The sequence below is a fragment of the Lottia gigantea genome (assembly GCF_000327385.1).
Source record: "Lottia gigantea unplaced genomic scaffold LOTGIsca_14, whole genome shotgun sequence".
NCBI lineage: Eukaryota > Metazoa > Mollusca > Gastropoda > Lottiidae > Lottia > Lottia gigantea.
Window position 1 is genome coordinate 2,029,721 of NW_008707617.1, and position 21,074 is coordinate 2,050,794.

Below are 21,074 nucleotides of genomic sequence, written 5' to 3' on the forward strand. Positions count from 1 at the left end.
TGGGATTTGAGTTACTGCCCTCAACATAGTAAAAACTATCTTTATTTTACTTATGGACATATGGTTTTTTGTTCACTTGATATTGATGTAATATAATGATGATTTTTGTAGGGGGAATATTTAGCTAGAGTTCGTGAGGAAATAGAACATAGCGATCAAGTCATGAAAAAAGTAAGTATCTGATCTTTGATTTTTTTGTAAACCCCGAAATCTAGCATTCAATGAAAGACAAAGTATCTGTATAAAAATATTTCAAATATTGATTTTACTTGTTGGGATCTAGTCTCATGACATGATATGTTTCATCAAAGATATACTCATATCACTTTCAGTTAGAAGTTTTGATAAATTGGTTTTTTTTAATATTTGTATTAATCTTGCACTTGTTTTGATATTTCCAATTTATTTTTGTAGGTGACTTCAGAATATTTTCATATTTTACATACAGTAACAGCATCACTACCTTTACAAGTGAGTTGATTTTAATGGATACAGTTTTTCTGTAGCTCCTGTTTGTCCGTCAGTATGAGGCATGACAAAAAATAAAGACTTGGTATGCAAGTATATTGATAAGATCTCAGTCAAGTTTGAATTTGGTAACTATCGAGTTAATGGTTTCTGAGTTATTGCCCTTGACTTAGTTAAAACACTTTATGTTTGGTTTGTAGGCACAACAGATGCCACAGTTTTTATCCGATCCATCAGTCCACAATTTCTAATAAATACTCTGGAAGGCACAATTCTTGACAGATTTTGACGAAACTTAGTGTTCGGTTAGAGTGAGATTGAGATTTAAAAATCTCAATAAACCACTAGCCTAAGTCACGAAACAGAGATAATTTTTGATTATCATACGGTGTTATTTAGTAACAACTAACTGTTAGTAAAATTCATATAAGAAATCACTAGTATATAGATAGTATGATTGTTTGTAATCACCCAAGGATGAAAATCAGAAGAATCGAAATATATTTAGTATGAGTTATTGCCCTTTTTCTTGAAATGCTCCTTAACAGTCTACAAGGCATAATTCTTGATGGATTTTGAAGTATGATTGCTTGTAATCACCAAAGGATGAACCCTATTGAAAATCAGAATAATCATATTTAGTATGAGTTATTGCCCTTGTTTTTCACATGCTCCTTAACACTCTAGAAGGCACAATTCTTGACTGATGTTGCCGAAACATGGCGTGAGTGTTGCCCAAGGATGAAGCCTATTGAAAATCAGAAGACATTGCGCAGATTTATACAGTGTACACAGGTTTTTTCTGATTACACATCATATTGATCATTATAGTATCAGACATTATGATATGATATTGATCATTGTGGTATCAGACATTATAATATAATATTGATCATTGTGGTATCAGACATTATGATATAATATTGATCATTGTAATATCAGACATTATAATATAATATTGATCATTGTGGTATCAGACATTATAATATAATATTGATCATTGTAGTATCAGACATTATGATATGATATTGATCATTGTGGTATCAGACGTTATAATATAGTATTGTACATTGTAGTATCAGACATTATAATATAATATTGTACATTGTAGTATCAGACATTATAATATGATATTGATCATTGTAGTATCAGACATTATAATGTAATATTGTACATTTTAGTATCATACATTATAATATAATATTGATCATTGTGGTATCAGACATTATAATTTAATATTGTTCATTGCAGTATCAGACATTATAATGTAATATTGTACATTACAGTATCAGACATTATGATATTATATTGTACATTGTAGTATCAGACATTATAATATAATATTGATCAATGTGGTATCAGACATTATAATATAATATTGTACATTGTAGTATCAGACATTATGATATGATATTGATCATTGTGGTATCAGACATTATAATATGATATTGATCATTGTAATATAATATAATATTGATCATTGTGGTATCAGACATTATGATATAATATTGTACATTACAGTATCAGACATTATGATATGATATTGATCATTGTGGTATTAGACATTATAATATAATATTGATCATTGTGATATCAGACATTATAATATAATATTGATCATTGTAGTATCAGACATTATAATATAATATTGATCATTGTGATATCAGACATTATAATATAATATTGATCATTGTAGTATCAGACATTATAATATAATATTGATCATTGTAGTATCAGACATTATAATATAATATAAATCATTGTGGTATCAGGCATTATGATATAATATTGATCATTGTGGTATCAGACATTATAATATAATATTGATCATTGTAGTATCAGACATTATAATATAATATTGATCATTGTGGTATCAGACATTATAATATAATATTGTACATCACAGTATCAGACATTATGATATGATATTGATCATTGTGGTATCAGACATTATAATATAATATTGATCATTGTGGTATCAGACATTATAATATAATATTGATCATTGTGGTATCAGACATTATAATATAATATTGTACATTACAGTATCAGACATTATGGTATGATATTGATCATTGTGGTATCAGACATTATAATATAATATTGTACATTACAGTATCAGACATTATGGTATGATATTGATCATTGTGGTATCAGACATTATAATATAATATTGTACATTACAGTATCAGACATTATAATGTAATATTGTACATTACAGTATCAGACATTATGATATGATATTGATCATTGTGGTATCAGACATTATCACATAATATTGATCATTGTGGTATCAGACATTATAATATAATATTGTACATTACAGTAATAGACATTATGATATGATATTGATCATTGTGGTATCAGACATTATAATATAATATTGATCATTGTGGTATCAAACATTATAATATAATATTGTACATTACAGTATCAGACATTATGATATGGTATTGATCATTGTGGTATCAGACATTGTAATATAGTATTGATCATTGTAGTATCAGACATTGTAATATAATATTGATCATTGTTGTATCAGACATTATAATATAATATTGATCATTGTTGTATCAGACATTATAATATAATATTGTACATTACAGTATCAGACATTATAATATAATATTGATCATTGTAGTATCAGACATTATAATATAATATTGATCATTGTAGTATCAGACATTAGAATATAATATTGATCATTGTAGTATCAGACATTATAATATAATATTGTACATTACAGTATCAGACATTATGATATGGTATTGATCATTGTGGTATCAGACATTGTAATATAATATTGATCATTGTGATATCAGACATTATAATATAATATTGATCATTGTGGTATCAGACATTATAGTATAATATTGTACATTACAGTATCAGACATTATGATATGGTATTGATCATTGTGGTATCAGACATTGTAATATAATATTGATCATTGTAGTATCAGACATTATAATATAATATTGTACATTGTGGTATCAGACATCATAATATAATAGTGTACATTACAGTATCAGACATTATGATATGATATTGATCATTGTGGTATCAGACATTATAATATAATATTGATCATTGTAGTATCAGACATTATAATATAATATTGATCATTGTAGTATCAGACATTATAATATAATATTGATCATTGTAGTATCAAACATCATAATATAATAGTGTACATTACAGTATCAGACATTATGATATGATATTGATCATTGTGGTATCAGACATTATAATATAATAGTGTACATTACAGTATCAGACATTATGATATGATATTGATCATTGTGGTATCAGACATTATAATATAATATTGATCATTGTAGTATCAGACATTATAATATAATATTGATCATTGTAGTATCAAACATTATAATATAATATTGTACATTACAGTATCAGACATTATGATATGATATTGATCATTGTGGTATCAGACATTATAATATAATATTGATCATTGCAGTATCAGACATTATAATATAATATTGTACATTACAGCATCAGACATTATGATATGATATTGATCATTGTGGTATCAGACATTATAATATAATATTGATCATTGTAGTATCAGACATTATAATATAATAGTGTACATTATAGTATCAGACATTATGATATGATATTGATCATTGTGATATCAGACATTATAATATAATATTGTACATTGTAGTATCAGACATTATAATATAATATTGATCATTGTAGCATCAGACATTATAATATAATATTGATCATTGTGATATCAGACATTATAATATGATATTGATCATTGTAATATCAGACATTATAATATAATATTGTACATTGTAATATCAGACATTATAATATAATATTGTACATTGTAGTATCAGACATTATAATATAATATTGATCATTGTGGTATCAGACATTATAATATAATATTGATCATTGTGGTATCAGACATTATAATATAATATTGATCATTGTAGTATCAGACATTATAATATAATAGTGTACATTATAGTATCAGACATTATGATATGATATTGATCATTGTGGTATCAGACATTATAATATAATATTGTACATTGTAGTATCAGACATTATAATATAATATTGATCATTGTAGCATCAGACATTATAATATAATATTGATCATTGTGATATCAGACATTATAATATGATATTGATCATTGTAATATCAGACATTATAATATAATATTGTACATTGTAATATCAGACATTATAATATAATATTGTACATTGTAGTATCAGACATTATAATATAATATTGATCATTGTGGTATCAGTCATTATAATATAATATTGTACATTGTAGTATCAGACATTATAATATAATATTGATCATTGTAGTATCAGACATAATAATATAATATTGTACATTGTGGTATCAGTCATTATAATATGATATTGTATATTACAGTATCAGACATTATGTGAAACAAGTAAGAACTATGAAGTTGGAAGTCAGTATGCTGAATATGTGAGGAGGTTGCCAGTTTCTCAATCTAAAACAGAAATGTTTGTATTTGAACCTTTTAAAACAGACCTTCTGTAAGTTACAATTGTCCTCAAACTTTTTTTTTTATCCAATACTGTATATTTAATACAACACATAAAGAGTTTTCTTTAGATAGATTTTGATCAAGACAATTGGTAGTAAATAACGCATCTTTTTTGATTAAACAAGAACTCCCTCTTAAACAAGTATGAAATATACAATATTACCATTTGAATAAAAGATGTGTAATAATTTTTTTTTCCAGAGATGTTAATAGGAAATCCAGTGTTCGGTCAGATGGTTCATCTGATGTTGGAGAATACTCTAATGAAGGGTCACCATCAGTATCTAAGAAAGGTTAGTTTTAAAATTTTATGGCAGATGTTTGCAAGGTAAAATGAATTTTCAAAAATACACTAGGTAATAATGTTTATTTATCTGTAATAGAAATATTTATTTATGAATTAAACTGAAAACTGAAGTTTTTAAAGGGGTCTTTTTAGTCAGATAAAGACTTATAATAGACTACTTCAAATCTTGAATTCTTATGAATTTTTCAGATATCAACAGAACACCAATGAAAGCGTGGGGTCAGAATTATGGTATAAGTGATACTGACAGTATAAGTGAAACTAGTCATAAATCAGATGAATCTAATCAAACTAGTCCAAGATTTACCTCCAAACATAGATCATTAGAAGAATTAAGAGAAGACTTTTTTATAAGTATGTGTCATTATCCTTGAATAATTTCATCTGTAACCATTGCAAACTGTAAAGATGGAGAACATCTCCAATGATGGTATCATCTCATTAAAGTTTTAGATTGGTACGAACCCAACAGAATCTCAAATCAGGGCTGTTTATTTATTTTTTTGTCAGTCGGACATTTTTCAAAGACCTGTAAAATTTGATCTCAATTTCCCCTTGAGAGGAGGTCTGTTATATCATAGAATACTGCACTGGTATTGTCATGATATTTGGCAAAAGAAGGGTCAACTGTTTTACTTTATCACTAATTATAATTACTCTGCCAGGCTATCTAAGAGACTCAAATACAGAGGACAGTCTGTAGTATCTTACAAAAAAAATTGTGCATTCTGCCTCTTTAAAACGAACATAGCTGCAATGAAATTGACATTTTCTTGTTTGTGGATGTTTTAAATTAAATATTATCATCTAGATGATCAAAGAAAATTTAAGAGAACAATGACAGTTGGAGATGAAGTATTAGATGTACCTGGTATATTGAAGGTATCAGTTTTTCTTATACTTCGCTTATTTGAAAAAAAAACCGCATAGATTTGCTGAAACAACTTCATACAGAAGTACGTTAATAAGTAATGTCAAGCTCAAATCTCTGGAATGGAGCATCCATTTTTCAGATGATGGTTTTGTGTTTTGAAAGTTTACATGCATGTTCTTGTCCTGTTAATAATTCACTGATACAATCTTAATGATGCATTAAATAAAATATCAAGCTGATATTTCTTCAATCAAGACAGATTAATATTTTGTAAAATTCCCTCTCTGTTTGATCCATAAGTTTGTTTGAATAAGGAACTATAACCCATGGTCTTATTGGGTGTAAAAGATTATTTTTTATAAACAATTATTTTATCACAAATGTTTTCTATACCAGTGACAAACTTGAAAATATTTCACCCAAATGTTCTTAATGCATTTCTTCTCAGTTTGAAATTTAAAGTATAATATAAGTGATCATGGGGCTATACCAGCTTGCAAACCTCTTTTGGTAAATTGTTTAGAATAGATGTATATTTCATGATCAAACTTATTAATTCTTTTGTTTATAGCATCAAACTGGGCGTCGAAATACAACTTTTGGTGTAGACTTTCAAGAACAAGTTCACCAATTAAATGTACAGATACCACCTATTATATTAAAGTGTGTAGCTGAGGTAGAGAAAAGGGGAATGGAAGTTAAGGTAGATATTTAGATGTTCTTTGAATGGAATCAAGTTTTTTCTGCTCCTGAATCGGCTATGGAAGGCAGACAGGATGATGGATTGGACAATGATGGACATTTCATCTTGAAAAATAATTGTAGAAAAGTGATGAGTATTTTGTTTAGTGTAATAAAATGATTGAAAGATTTCAGTTAGGGCTGTTTTTAATTGAGAGCCAGTCTGAACTAGTAAATATATGTTGTTAATATTTGTTTCTAGGGTTTATATAGAGTGTCTGGTGTAAAAAGTACAGTAGAAAAACTGTGTCAAAGATTTGAAATTGATCCTACATCAGTTATATTAGATGATGTACATCCCAATGTGTTATCAAGTGTATTAAAACAATATTTGAGACATGTAAGTTACAGATTAACGATACTTTATTATAAAGAATAAAGAAGTGGGGGTGTCATTGATCCCATTGGAAAGTTTGCAATCTGATATCCAATGGAGTTAAATGGAGGGCCTATTGGCTGTAGACTCTGTTAGATCCGTGTTGGTGCTGAGTCGGTTGATTATTAAGTAGTCGGTGTTGGATGGTACCATCACCGCCCTGCACATGTCACTACACTTTTACGTCAAAATCGGGCATCCCACGTCCATTATTTAAAATCGGTCTAATCAGTCTGAAGAGTTCAAACACGAACGAAACTAGTCACTGATAATCAGGGATAACTGGTCGCACAGTCGATCTCTTACTTATATATATAGAGAGATTTTTCATACCTTACATCATAATAACTAGCTTATGATAATTTTATGAACTTTTGATCTCATTGAATTGTAAGCAAACTTATATACTCATTATGTATAAGAAAGAATGGAAATGATTGATTTGACAATATTGAGTTGTATATATGTCACAGACTACAGTGGTGTAGTTTTGGTTGTCCTGAAATTTGTTGTGTTGCTTATAGACTTTGGGTCAACTGTTTTTATATTTTATTAATATATGCCCACATCAAATCAAATCAAGAGCTCTATTGAAAACCTAAATGAGTTTCAAGGATATGAATGACTAAAGGCTGATATTTTATTTTGGTGAATGTTACTGTTCTACCAAAACAAAGGTTTAATTGGGTGTAAAATATCTTTCCTGGCAAGCTCTCTTTTATATATATTTTGTTGTGTTCCTGAATATAGCTACACCAGACCAATTTATTCTCTTGTTTTCCAACTTTCTCGTATATATTTTATTAAAAATGGGAGTTCCTAATGATGATTTTTGTTTCATTGGCTTGAAGGTTTGACCAATTAAACTTAAGTCTCTGAAGTGAAATATTTTAACTAAGCCAATCAGTAATGGTGTTTACAGCTGGCCATCGGAATTTTAACTTTCAAATTCATGTTTGTCCAGAATTATCTACATTTATGAATGTTAACATGTAAATGTTAAAATGGCCAATTGTCATTTCTTGAGACTCTACAATATATAGAAAGGGTATCTTGAAAGGAATTGTGTGATTTTTGTACATTTCTAGTACTTCTGAAAATTACTGAAGTCTAAAATCAACCCCTCAAATTGACAAACCTATCCCTTTAATAGATTCCTATTTATACAAATCAAATAGCTCTTCAATTTCAATTGATTTATTCTTACGAATTTTAGCATATACAGGTTTTGTAGATTGCTATAGTCTACATTCAATCATATTGAATTAACAATGAAATCATTAGTTGATTATTTCAGCTGCCAGAGCCACTGATGACGTTTAAGTTATATCCAGAGTTTATAAAAGCAGCCAAGGTAAAACCTTTTTGATCAACTCATTTTACAACTGCTCTACTAGTCTTAAGATAAATATTTTTTTCTGAGCTCAAAGCAAACCCTGTAGTCAAGATGCCGCATTTTGTTTAGTTTTGGAAGAAAACGGAGAGAATAAACTGAAATAAGTAGATATTCCTCTGATATTGGAATTTAACAACCTTACCACAAAATGTTTCTGAGATAAAATTTTTATGTTTTTTGTATTTTAATAGGATTTCATGGAAAAGAGAATAACAAATGACCAAGCTGTTGAAAACTATCATTATATTGTACAAAAGCTTCCCATATCAAATCATAAAACATCAGCTGTATTGATGCATCATTTACAAAGGTATTTATATTGTATATTGTATTCTACAACCCTGTTACCCTACAATTAGAACACGTCATTTACTTGTCTGGCATTATGAACTTATCCAAAGAGAAGATTAAGATCTGAAGTAGAGGTAGAGGTACTGACAGGAAAATTAAAAAAAAAAGAATTAAATAAATGTAAGTGTTTGTAATGCCAAGCAAGGTAATATACGCCCACTGGCAGCTTTGATTTTAAATAAAAATATTACAGTACAGTAACAATTACCAGTATGAAATATTCAACCTTCAGTCACCCTTTTTGGGTGATACTGAATAATGTTACTAAGTTTTGTAAAAGTCTGACACGAGTTGTGTCATCTGGAGTGTTTTCGAGCTAAAAATTGAACGTGTTTTTAGGAACAAGGCAATAACTCATACTAAATATTTTTCTGATTTTAAATAGGGTTCATCCTCACACTCACACCAAGTTTTGTAAAAATCTGTCAATAATTGAACCTTTTAGAGTATTTATAACCTTAAATTGAACGCGTATTCAAAATCAAGGGCAATAACTTATACAAATAATTTTTGATTTTTCTGAATTGCTGTAGGGTTTATCCTTGGAGAATCACAAACAATCACACAAAGTTTCATCAAAATTCATCAAGAATTGACCCTTCTAGAGTATTTACAACTTAATATTGAACACATTTTCAAAAACAAGGGCATTATCTGATACTTTACTCATATTTTTGAATTTTTCTGATTTTCAATAGAGTTCATCCTTGGGTGATTACAAACAATCATAAAAAGTTTCCTCAAAATCAAACGCATTCAAGTTTTAGCTCATAAACACTCTAAAAGTTCATTTATTGACAGGTTTTTTCGAAATTTGGTGAAATTGTGTATTATCACCCAAGGATGAACCCTATTGAAACTCAAAAATGTTTTTTTAGGAGTTATTGAACTTGCTCTTAAAAACACTGTCAATTTTTACTTTGGAAAAACTAAAAGGTATGATTCTCGCCAGTTGGTAATATTATTCAGTATTGAAAAAGAATTGAAAAATATTTAGTATCTGTTATTGCCCTTGTTCTTGAAAAAGCTTTCAAATTTAGCTAAAAGGCATGATTCTTGCTGGATTTTGACAAAACTTGGTTTTATTATTCTAGTCCAAGCTGAAGATTGAATATTTGCCTTCTAGAGTTTTCACGAGCTAAAAATTGAACACGTTTTCAAGAACAAGGGCAATAACTCATACTCAATATTATTCAGTATTGCCCTAAAGAGTTCAAAAGAAGTGTATGACTGAAGGTTTAATATTTGATACTAGTGATTGTTACTGTACTGCTAAATATTTTTATTCAAAATCAAAGCTGCTAGTGGGCGTATATTACCTTACCTTGCCTGGCAAGCTATCTTTAGTTTTGGAAGTCATCCTGCTAACCTAGCCTTTCCCTGACGTTTTTACCATGTCATTTTTGTTTTGTAAACAAAATTGCATGATTCCCAAACTCGATGAACTTATATATCTGACTATCTGTAAACTATGAATGTATCTGACAATATGTCAATCTAGAAATATATCTAACACTCTGATAAAAGCTAAGCCAAGATGAAATGTAGTAGTATATTCCGTTAAATTTATTAAGCCTTATCATAATTTAATTAGATATTCAACAAATTTTTGATGAAAATAGTCATACATTTTTTTAATGATTTTCAGAGTGGCATCTCACAGTGAAAAAAACCAAATGAGTGCAGCCAATCTTGGTATAGTGTTTGGTCCTACTTTGTTGAAACCCCAGTAAGTTATAATTTTGTTATTTCATTGTAAATATTTACATTTCTTTGATTGCCCACCAGTCACGCAAACTAGTGTCAAATAAACATATAAAATAATGTAGTTTATATTAATGAAAATATCTGAATATAAATATAAGAATTAAATGTTGATTTTAATAGAGCTTTTTCATGCCTTGGCTATATTGAACCCAGAACTTGGCTCAAAACACAAACCTGCATAAAATCAACACCTTGACATCTTATTTTACATCATTAAATTTGAAATTGATTAAGCTATTTAATGATAATTTTACACGAATAAGCCCATTTTCGCGCTGTTGATCAGGTGTTCAGGGACGTTAAATAGGCTATTCATTCATATGACGTTGCCATCTTATTAATGGATGACCTCCTTTCTGTTATGAACCTCGCTTTCAGTGTATAAATAAGGTCTATAGCAGTATGGGTGTGTAAATGCAATACATAAATAAATGTTTTTGTCATTTATTCAGTGGTAATTGCGTTTACTCACCAATAATGTTATTATGACCCAAATTTTAATACGTAAATAATGCTTTCAATTTGAGTGCTGTCAAAATAATAAACCCAAGAGATATTAACCCCTCAAGCAGTTTGCAACAATTGCAAAGTTTAATCTGATCTGAATAGTAAAATTAGCTCCTCATTTTCAACTGAATTTCATAAAACTAAAAGTGAAGATCAAGTAAGAACTTAACATGCAGTTTTCAACAATTTTAATGTGATAGGGTGCATTTTTAACCAAACTTGGTATTTTATTTAATTGTTGTCTGGTTTTATAATACATCTGTAAGTTTTAAAGAGCACATAATAACTAAATATTGTCCTCTCTAATCTCTTAACTTAAACTGGTCTCACTGGACAATGGCTGAACTGTCTTTAGGGTAGTCAGTCCAGTGAGTTGCTGGTCAGTTTTCATCACTTTAGATCTCTATAGTCTGACTTGGACCTTGGATACCAAACAGAATTTTTTTTCTATTCAATCTTTTCGAAATAATGTATATCTGTTTGGAGCCTCAATTTTCTACCAATTTCTACCATCTTTGGAACAACTTTTCTTCAGTTGTAGGTAATAATATAGTTAAGATAATATCAGTTGTTAGCTAACACACATCTTTGGGGGTGTTTGTTTATGACGTAATAAAGTTCATAAGATTCAGTTTTTATCTGAGCCAACCCCCAGCGAGTTAGTCTGGCTGCATTTTGAAATATAAAACAGAGGTGACATACATAAAATATAAACATATTTTTTCTTTTCATTCAATTTCCATGAAACTTTTTCTCTTTCACAAATACATGCCAAAGTGGAAGTATTTAGACTGAATCACTTTATCAAATAGAAAAAAAGTAATCATTTTCTTGGGCAAACTGAATTATCATATATCACATTGTGTAAGCTAAGCTGACAGAAGAAATATTATTCTAGAGTTAAAGTTGTCAGAATATATTGTATTGTGATTTTCAGTGAAGGTAGTGCATCATTAGCAACACTAGTAGATACTCCTCATCAAACAAATGCTATAGAGATGTTGATATCTTCAGCACAGGTAAATCATCTTACTTAACATTGGTTATGTTTCTGTGAGAAAGGTTGTTGCCAGTGTCTCATACAGTACTTTGTTGTTTATATCTTTCAAAAATCTTGTTATAGATCTGTACAAAACTTAAAAGATTTTTCTCAAGTTTTGTATTAAATATTTGTCCTGCCAGTAAATTAAAGAGGAGCTATGATCAATTTGAACTCAAGAGCCTAAAGCTAATAAAGGAAATCTCTGTGACAGTCTTGTGCACCAATAGGGTCATCAGCCTCACAACTCTTCTTAATGTGTAGTAAGATTTGTATTAATAATAATTTTAGACAATATTTGGCCCTGCTGACCAGTTCCTTATAGAACATGGTGAAACACCAATAGAAAATATACCAGAATTACAGGTCACACAATGTGATAAGATGCCTGGGTTGTCACAAGGTAAGCGTTATCTAGACAATTTGAATAGCCTATGCTTACATAGATACTCCTGATCAAACAAGTCAGATATCCATTTAAAGGGACAGTGTCAATAGAGTTCAGCAGTACTAAAAATGTACGAAAATCGTATAGTTCCATCAAAAATATCTCAAACTAGGAATTTCAATTTCTATTTCTATGGCAAGAAAAGTCTCAAGAAAAGACAACTTGTCATTTTAACTTTCAAACACAGATAATTCTTGACACACTTGGATTTAAAGTCTCAAATTTCGACCGTGAGCTGTGAACACTATTACTGATAAGCTTAGCTAAAATATTCTTGTTTCTGGGACTAAGGTAGGATTGATACAACAAATGGAGAATCTGCCTCTTTAAGTTGAAGGCCTAGAATCTAAAGTCTGAACAATCAAGGGCAGTGGAAAAAGTGACAGCTATAATCTTAATAAAATGTAGTGTAGTGAAGGCATCACAGAAGAAAGAGGGGACAAAACATTTTGTATTAAAATCAAATTAAGGAGTCTTATCTTGTCCTGACAAAATGTCCATTCATACCTTAATGAAGAGAAGACAATTTTCCTGATTAATACAATATTTTTGGGGATTATTTTAGACAAGCATCTTGAGATGAAGCTAGAGGAAAGAACTATTCAGAGTGAGGAAAGGTAAGTTAAATTCATTTGAAGGAGTAAAGCATATAAGCCTTGCTTACAACTTGTTTTTGTTTAAAAGTAAAATTGGCATAATCATCTTGATTCCAAACCAATTCCTGTCTACTGCAAGTGATAAGAAGCAATTATCAGGCAAGATACACCAACTTATCTTATAAATTTCAGTATATCAAGACCAAATTTCATAAAATTCAGACAGAACTGTTGCCACTATTGTTCTTTTGAATGTAAACTTACACACCAAATTTCATAAAAAATCAGAAAATATGACGGACAGGCAGGACAGCAACAATGTTAACCATAAAAAAAAGGAAAGAAAGAAACAACTATATTTTACAAAGATAACAACTTAGGTTCACAATTCAGGATCCTTTCTACCAGCTGGTCCTTATCCAAATAGATTGGCATTAATCTTTCCTGGATTATCCATACCCATTTACTGGGTTGACTTGAATGATGACATATTCAAGGACATCAGACTATCATATGCTGATCGTTAATTGAACCCACAGCCGCCATTTGCTCTACCAAACCAAATGATGTCATGAAGACTATGCAGACATCTTTCTTTGCCTGGCATGTTGTTATATGTTTATGGTATAGTATACATCAACCATTGCATGACTAAACCTACCAATTGTATTTCTTTCTTATTTTTATAGTGAGAAAAAAAGTGAAACCAGTTCCTCCAAAGATATATCGAGATCAACAAAAACAGATAAGGTGAGAAACTTTACTGACAAAATTTATCTTTTGCTTGGAAGTGTAAGAATAGGAAGAGGTAAACTACACACGTGTAAAATTAACATAATAATCATAAATATTTTATTAAATTTCACTCATACCTATTATTATACACCCATATTAAGTGTGGAGTTTATATTGGTGTCACTCATGTCGTTCGGTCAGTCCGTCCACAATTGCTCATAAACACACTAGATGGCACAATTCTTGACTGATTTAGACAAAACTTGTTGAAATTGTTTCTTATCACCCAAGGATGCACTGAAACCCTGAAAAAAGCGCTCAATATTTAGCTTGTAAATAGAAAGGCACAATTCTTGATTTTGACAAAATTTTGTGAAATTGTTTATAATCACCTATGGATGAACGCTATTGAAACAGAAAATATCAGTTATTGGACTTGTTCATGAATACTCATTCAATATTTAGCTCGTTAACACTCTAAAAGGCACAATTCTTGCCTGATTTTCACGAAAAAGTTCAAAAGAAGTGTATGTCTGGAGGTTGAATATTTCATACTGGTGATATACTGTACTGCCAAATATTTTTATTGAAAATCAAATCTGACAGTGGGCGTATATTACTTTGCTTGGCAATCTATCTTTTCATTATATATTAAGCTGAAAATCTCAAGTAAATAAATATTTCACTGAACATTTTTGTATTTAGAGAAATATTGTTTTGTGTGTAGATTACCTAGCATTATATTTCCATCTTGTGATCTATCTTACCTATAAGAATTTAACAAAATGGCAGCCATGGCAAAGGATGCTCACTCATTGTTCAAATATGTCATCATTGAAAAAGGTGTAATATGAGGATTTGTTTAGTAGTTTTATGGGTTTTTTTTTCAAATAAAACCGCTGCAAATTTTGTTGATGGATGAAAAGATTTCTATACAAGAAATCATCTTAAAATTAATAAATCTCCCCCGTATCCAATATGAGAGCAATGTGACCCCCTTGACACTCGGCTGATTTCCCATTTCCTTTATTTTTCATTCTTATTGGGATCCAGATATCATACTGGGCCTGGTTTCCACGTTCCCTTATTCTCATGTCTCTGTCTTGATCTCTCTCATCTTGCTGGTTTCTATTTAGTATTTAGTAACTTAATGTAATATAGTAGTAAAATTAGTAGTAAGATTCTAGTAATTCTGAAATAAGCTGTAAATATATTCTTATCAAGTTATCTATATATATATATATATATATATTGTCGTCAATTGTCCATTTTTAAGTAGTTTTGACTATCTCAAACATAACTGCAAGATACTTTTGGTAAACCTTTCCAATAAGATAAGGGACACATTTTTCTAAATTTTGGACTTTAAATGTCAGACTGTGCCTTTAAGTCATATTCTACTATTTTGTTATTTGAGTTATTGCAACATCTGCTTGCTGGATATTGAAACTTTCAAGGCTTTTATCTTTTGACCTCATTTTTGTCAAATGGAATCATGAGAAACTTTGAAAAAATCGTAAACAGAAAAACCTGACACAGGATTATGAAAAGCAAATTGTGAAGAATTTAGGAAAACATTAAAAACATGCCTCTTGTATGAGACTTGTAACTTTTTCAGAATGTTGACTATGGATTACCAGGTTGTACCACTGATGTATCATCATTCTCACTGAAACAGGGTAACATTGCTATATTATTAAGCATGTTGTTCATTTTTACCTGTCAGCATTGTGCATGATAATAATAGAAGCTGAAATAAGATGAAAATGTACTTGATTTCAAACTATAAAATAATGCTTTTCAAGAGAAATCCTGATTATTCTTAAAGCATGCACCTTTGATAAAAAGAATGTCTGTTTAATTCATAAGCATTATATTGACTGAAATACTAAACATGATCTTCTGCCGGTACTGTTTTTTTTTTTTTTTTTTATTAACTACTGTTATTTTCATTTTCTTGTTTTGTATCTCGCAGTTTTTGATTCTAAATTATGTCCTATGCAGTTTTCTAGAATTACAATATTTTACTGCATGCTTTTACATGGTATGTTATCAGAAGGCACACATTTTGTTGTATGTTTTACTTTACTGTGTTAGCATTAAATGATTAGCTTTTTAGCAGCAGATTTTTCATTTCGGCTGGACCATAAGTTGTACTTCAGATTTCCATCTTGCTCTATCTTGTGCCGTTCTCACTTCAGTTCTTTCTGTCAGGGGTGCAGATCAGTTGATAAAGTTGGTGGGGACCAGCTGTTGGAGAAGTAGTCCCTTTCTCTAGTTTAGAGTGCATGAAGCCGCTGTAAGCTGAGACATTCAGGGTAGGGTTTAGGGAGTCTCTCTAGCTGCAAAAAGTGGAGGGAATCAACCATATTGTTTCCTCACCACATGCTGTCTGTAGGGTTCATCTCTAGGTGGTAACTGGTCGTCCCCTCTTTTGTTTCCCCCATGGGTTCCAGTCTATGTTGTTACACTGTATGTTGTGAAGTGCAGTCCAAAGAAAAACAAAGCTTATGCTTATGCTCGTAAGGTATGCTTGATGCATGCTTACCCATGCCTTCATATACCATGGTCCTGGGCCTCTCATTAACTTGTATCAAGCCATGATGGCATGATGTGCACGAGATACTATATTTTACCCCAGTTGACTGTCAACACTATTCTAATATAAAAAGTCAATTTTACAACCAATGGTCGCTTGTACTCAAATTATGTAAATTGGAAGTTTTGACCAATGAAGGGTCTAAAAATGAGCAATGTGATGCATAATGAAGGGGGACCCGGGGTCATGATATATATTGAGAAACTCAGTGAATTTCAGGGAGAGTTAAATTCTGCCGCTACCAAATAACTCTCTGAAATTGAAGGTGTAATATTGACCAAAAACACAATGTAAAGTCTATAAGTGATAAAATTGAAAAATATTTAGTATGAGTTATTGCCCTTGTAAACACTCTAGAAGGCACAATTCTTGATGGATTTTGAAGAAAACTTGATGTGAGTGTTTGTAATCACCCAAGGATAAACCCTATCGAAAATCAGAAAAATTGAAAAATATTTATTATTATTATTGCCCTTGTTCTTGAAAACGCATTCAATTTTTAGTTTGTAAACACTCTAGAAGGCACAATACCTGTCAGATTTTGATGAAACTTGGCATGAGTGTTTGTTATCACCTAAGGATAAATCCTATTGAAAATCAGAAAAATCAAAAAATATTTAGTATGAGTTGTTGCCCTTGTTCTTGAAAATGCGTTCAATTTTTAGCTTGTAAACATTCTAGAAGGTTCAATTCTTGACATATATCGTCGAAACTTGGTGAAAATGTTTATTATCACCCGTGGATGATCCCTATCGAAAATTAAATCATAGGAGTTATTGACCTTGTTCTTGAAAACTCTTGAATACACAAGTATTAAAAGAATAATTTTAAGGACTTATTAATTCATCAAACCTAGTTTGACCTAGACGAAGAGGCATAGAAGGATAAAAACATAAGTGATAAATATATACATTCTTCAGAAAGTGATGAAACTTACAATATCAGATCTACTTGTTATTACAATGGATACAGAAACAAAACTTAATTCAGCTGTATGTAGTTGAAACATTTCTACATTTATCTAGGAGTAAATGAAAATCAAAGTGAAAGTGGACAATTCTCAATATGTGTATCTTTTTATACGCCCACATGAAATACGTCCGTCCGTTCTCAATTGCTTGTAAACACTCTACAAGGCACAATTCTTGAATGATTTCAACAAAACTTGTTGTGAATGTTTGTAATCACCCAAGGATGAACCCTATTGAAAATCAGACGAATCGAAAAATATTTAGTATGAGTTATTGCCCTTGTTTTTGAAAACGCGTTAAATTTTTAGCACGTAAACACTCTAGAAGGCATAATTCTTGATGGATTTTGATGAAACTTGGTGTGAGTGTAAGTAATCACCCAAAGATGAACCCTATTGAAAATAAGAAAAATCGAAAAATATTATTGCTACTGTTATTAAACACGCGTTCAAGTTTCAGCATGTAAACACTCTAGAAGGCACAATTCTTGACAGATTATGATGAAACCTGTTGCGAGTGTTAGTTATCAACCAACTATCGTAAAGTAGAAGAATCGAAAAATAATTATTATGAGTTATTGCCCTTGTTCTTGAAAACACATTCAATTTTTAGCTCGTAAACGCTCTAGAAGGTTAAATTATTGACATATTTTGATGAAACTTGATGTGAGTGTTTGTAATCACCCAAGGATGAACCCTATTGAAAATCAGAAGAATCGAAAAATATTGAGTATGAGTTATTGCAATTGTTGTTGAAAATGCGTTCAGGTTTTAGCCCATAAACTCTCTAGAAGGCACAATTCTTAAAGTATTTTTGATGAAACTTGGTAATATTATATAATATCGCTCCAAAAAGTTCAAAAGAATTGTTTGACTGAAGGTTGAATATTTCATACTGATAATTGTTACTGTACTGCTAAATATTTTTATTTAAAATCAAAGCTGCCAGTGGGCGTATATTACCTTACCTGGCAAGCTTTCTTGTAATTTTAAACTAGACCCTTCAACATTCAATCTATATTGAAAAATTTGATAAGCAATAAGCAATGGTGAACTGCACCACAGTAAATTTTTTGGCGAATCAATTATATTAATTTAAGATTGAGAAGCACTGTTCTAATGGTTGTTGGTCAATCTTGCCAATATATGCAAACATTTGTTTTTATATGTACACTTTTTTTGTTCTTATAGTGAATACTAATGAGATTTCAACATTGTACACTCAACCAACTTATGGTGCAGTATCCTTAGTACCATCCATATCTGTCACAGATAGAACTGATGTGAATTTAACAGTTACAGAAAAATTACCATCTCATCTCAAACCAACTGCTTTTGAATCCCAAAATGTATCTAATGTGGTTGTTGCAGAGATACCCGATAAAAAAGGCACCAAACCTAAAACTTCTAGTCTACCATGTTCCAAACGCTCTCAAATGGTTAAATATTTGCCAAAAGCTTCAAAAGCAGATGTACCGAAGGGGGTTTCATGTTCTAGTTCTACCTGCTCGAGATCAGAACCTATTACCAAAACATCCCCAAAAATCTCTGTAAAATTTAAAAATATCAATTTTCCCATAGCTAAAGCTACAATAGTGTCTAAAATTAATCCTAGTAAATCATCTAGTCATGTACAAAGCACTGAATCAAAATCTGCATCTGGTCAGACCTTGGCTTCAAAGATACCAGGTAGTGGGTCAGAGATTACTAAATATTCTAACAGTCCCAGTGGAAAGTCCAAAGGCACTAAAGTTGAAAAACAAATTAGTAACGTTAAAAAAACAGAATCGGGTGAAAAGTCAAGGTCCCCACAATTTGTATAGACATATTTAAGCTATATCTATATTATATTGATTTTATTTATATAATGATGTAAAAGAACTGTATTTACTACACCAAATATAATTATTATCAATCAAACTGCAGTTGTGAAAATGTCTGTTTTTAAGAATTTAATTACAATGTTTTGGTCTAGATCAAGTTTATATTCAAGTTATATTTTGAAGTTTTCTGTATCAAATAACATTACAGAATAGATGGAAAATATTGCTTATATTATGCATTAGGCATTTTTTATGACTATCACTAAAATCTTTAACCATTTTATTGAGATATATAGATATATACTAATTAATGTAACCAGAAAGGTAAAGATGTACATTGAGTAGTAAAATTATTACTTATTTACACAGACCCAGTGACTTGAACAAAAATACAGGAAAGCATATGTTAAAAAAAAAAATTCCCATGAGGGGGCCCAACTCATTAAGTCCAAAGTCCCCCACTAATCTAGTTGCAGCCACTGCAAGGACCTGATATCTGAAATATTATCTTTGTAGGTTTTATTTCTAGGTAAACTTTTAGAATTGTTTAAAACATTCTGGAGATTACTTGATTAACTATGATGACCTGATATATAATAACACAGTCAATTATAGCCATGAAATAAAGATTGGACAATTCTTTTCAACTTAAATTGTTTTTTTTTAATTACACCCTACTAACTTGCTTATTTGCTTAAGTTGGAAATGGTTCTTTTCGGAAATAATTTTGAAATAGGAAAAAGGATCTATCTTGTTCTTGCGATTCAATGGATGAGTTGAGCTCGAAGACCTAGCACGAACTGTCATACTTAAAACATTTTTGGCATTGGGTCAGATATTCCAGACGGCGGAATTACCTTTTAGATATATTTCCAGACATCAAATCCAACTGGAAGTCTTGTAGTGGAAAACTCCATTTTGTCAAATTTTTGTTGTTGCATTCTAGAAATAACTTCCGAAAATACTGCAGTTTCAGAAACCAAATTATCAATTACAGTTATGCAAAAACATTTTCCAAAAACTTGCATATTTGTAATTTCACACAATTTGTCAATATCTTCATTTTGTACTTTTGTTGTGTATGCAAATTCCTTACCGTTGAGCTGCCATCTAGAAAATGCAAATTTAAATTTCAGCTTTGTCTTGTCACAATTTCCTCACATTTTTTTTTTCTACTACCTACTTTCAAGTAGTGATAAAGTTTGACCATGGGTTTCAACAACTCCCATCATTCTATTTTCTACTCCTTTAACTGAATTGTCACTTTGTGATCCTGACTTTTATACACCCACATCAAATGGGGGGCGTCTGTCCGTCCGTCCACAATTGCTCGTAAACACTCTACCAGACACAATTCTTGACGGATTTGGACAAAACCTGGTATGAGTGTTCGTTATAACCCAAGCATGAACCCTATTGAAAATCAGAAGAATCAAAATATATTTAGTATGAGTTATTGCCCCTGTTCTTGAAAACGCGTTCAATTTTTATCTTGTAAACATTCTAGAA

At 30.3% G+C, this 21,074-nt stretch overlaps 2 protein-coding genes across 2 annotated transcripts in view; both read left to right on the top strand.

Annotated features, from left to right (window-relative positions):
* Nucleotides 1-6,174, top strand: part of LOTGIDRAFT_230659 (hypothetical protein) — a gene marked incomplete at both ends in the record, with an annotated part of 20,979 nt that extends 14,805 nt beyond the window's left edge. The window contains 7 exons of the mRNA XM_009049706.1: nt 112-171; nt 415-471; nt 2,515-2,598; nt 4,895-5,025; nt 5,238-5,329; nt 5,533-5,697; nt 6,155-6,174. Of these exons, the coding sequence (XP_009047954.1) occupies nt 112-171; nt 415-471; nt 2,515-2,598; nt 4,895-5,025; nt 5,238-5,329; nt 5,533-5,697; nt 6,155-6,174 (609 nt within the window). The remainder of the gene's footprint in view (nt 1-111; nt 172-414; nt 472-2,514; nt 2,599-4,894; nt 5,026-5,237; nt 5,330-5,532; nt 5,698-6,154) is intronic.
* Nucleotides 6,175-6,180: 6 nt separating this feature from the next.
* LOTGIDRAFT_230660 (hypothetical protein) lies at nt 6,181-20,210 on the top strand (the record flags this gene model as incomplete). Its single annotated transcript, XM_009049707.1, has 12 exons — nt 6,181-6,225; nt 6,789-6,920; nt 7,161-7,298; nt 8,632-8,688; nt 8,922-9,040; nt 10,730-10,810; nt 12,293-12,374; nt 12,686-12,797; nt 13,408-13,459; nt 14,128-14,188; nt 15,792-15,852; nt 18,934-20,210. 12 exons carry the CDS (start codon nt 6,181-6,183, stop codon nt 19,563-19,565), a joined length of 1,572 nt encoding a protein of 523 aa, XP_009047955.1. The 3' UTR covers nt 19,566-20,210.
* Nucleotides 20,211-21,074: the final 864 nt, after the last annotated feature.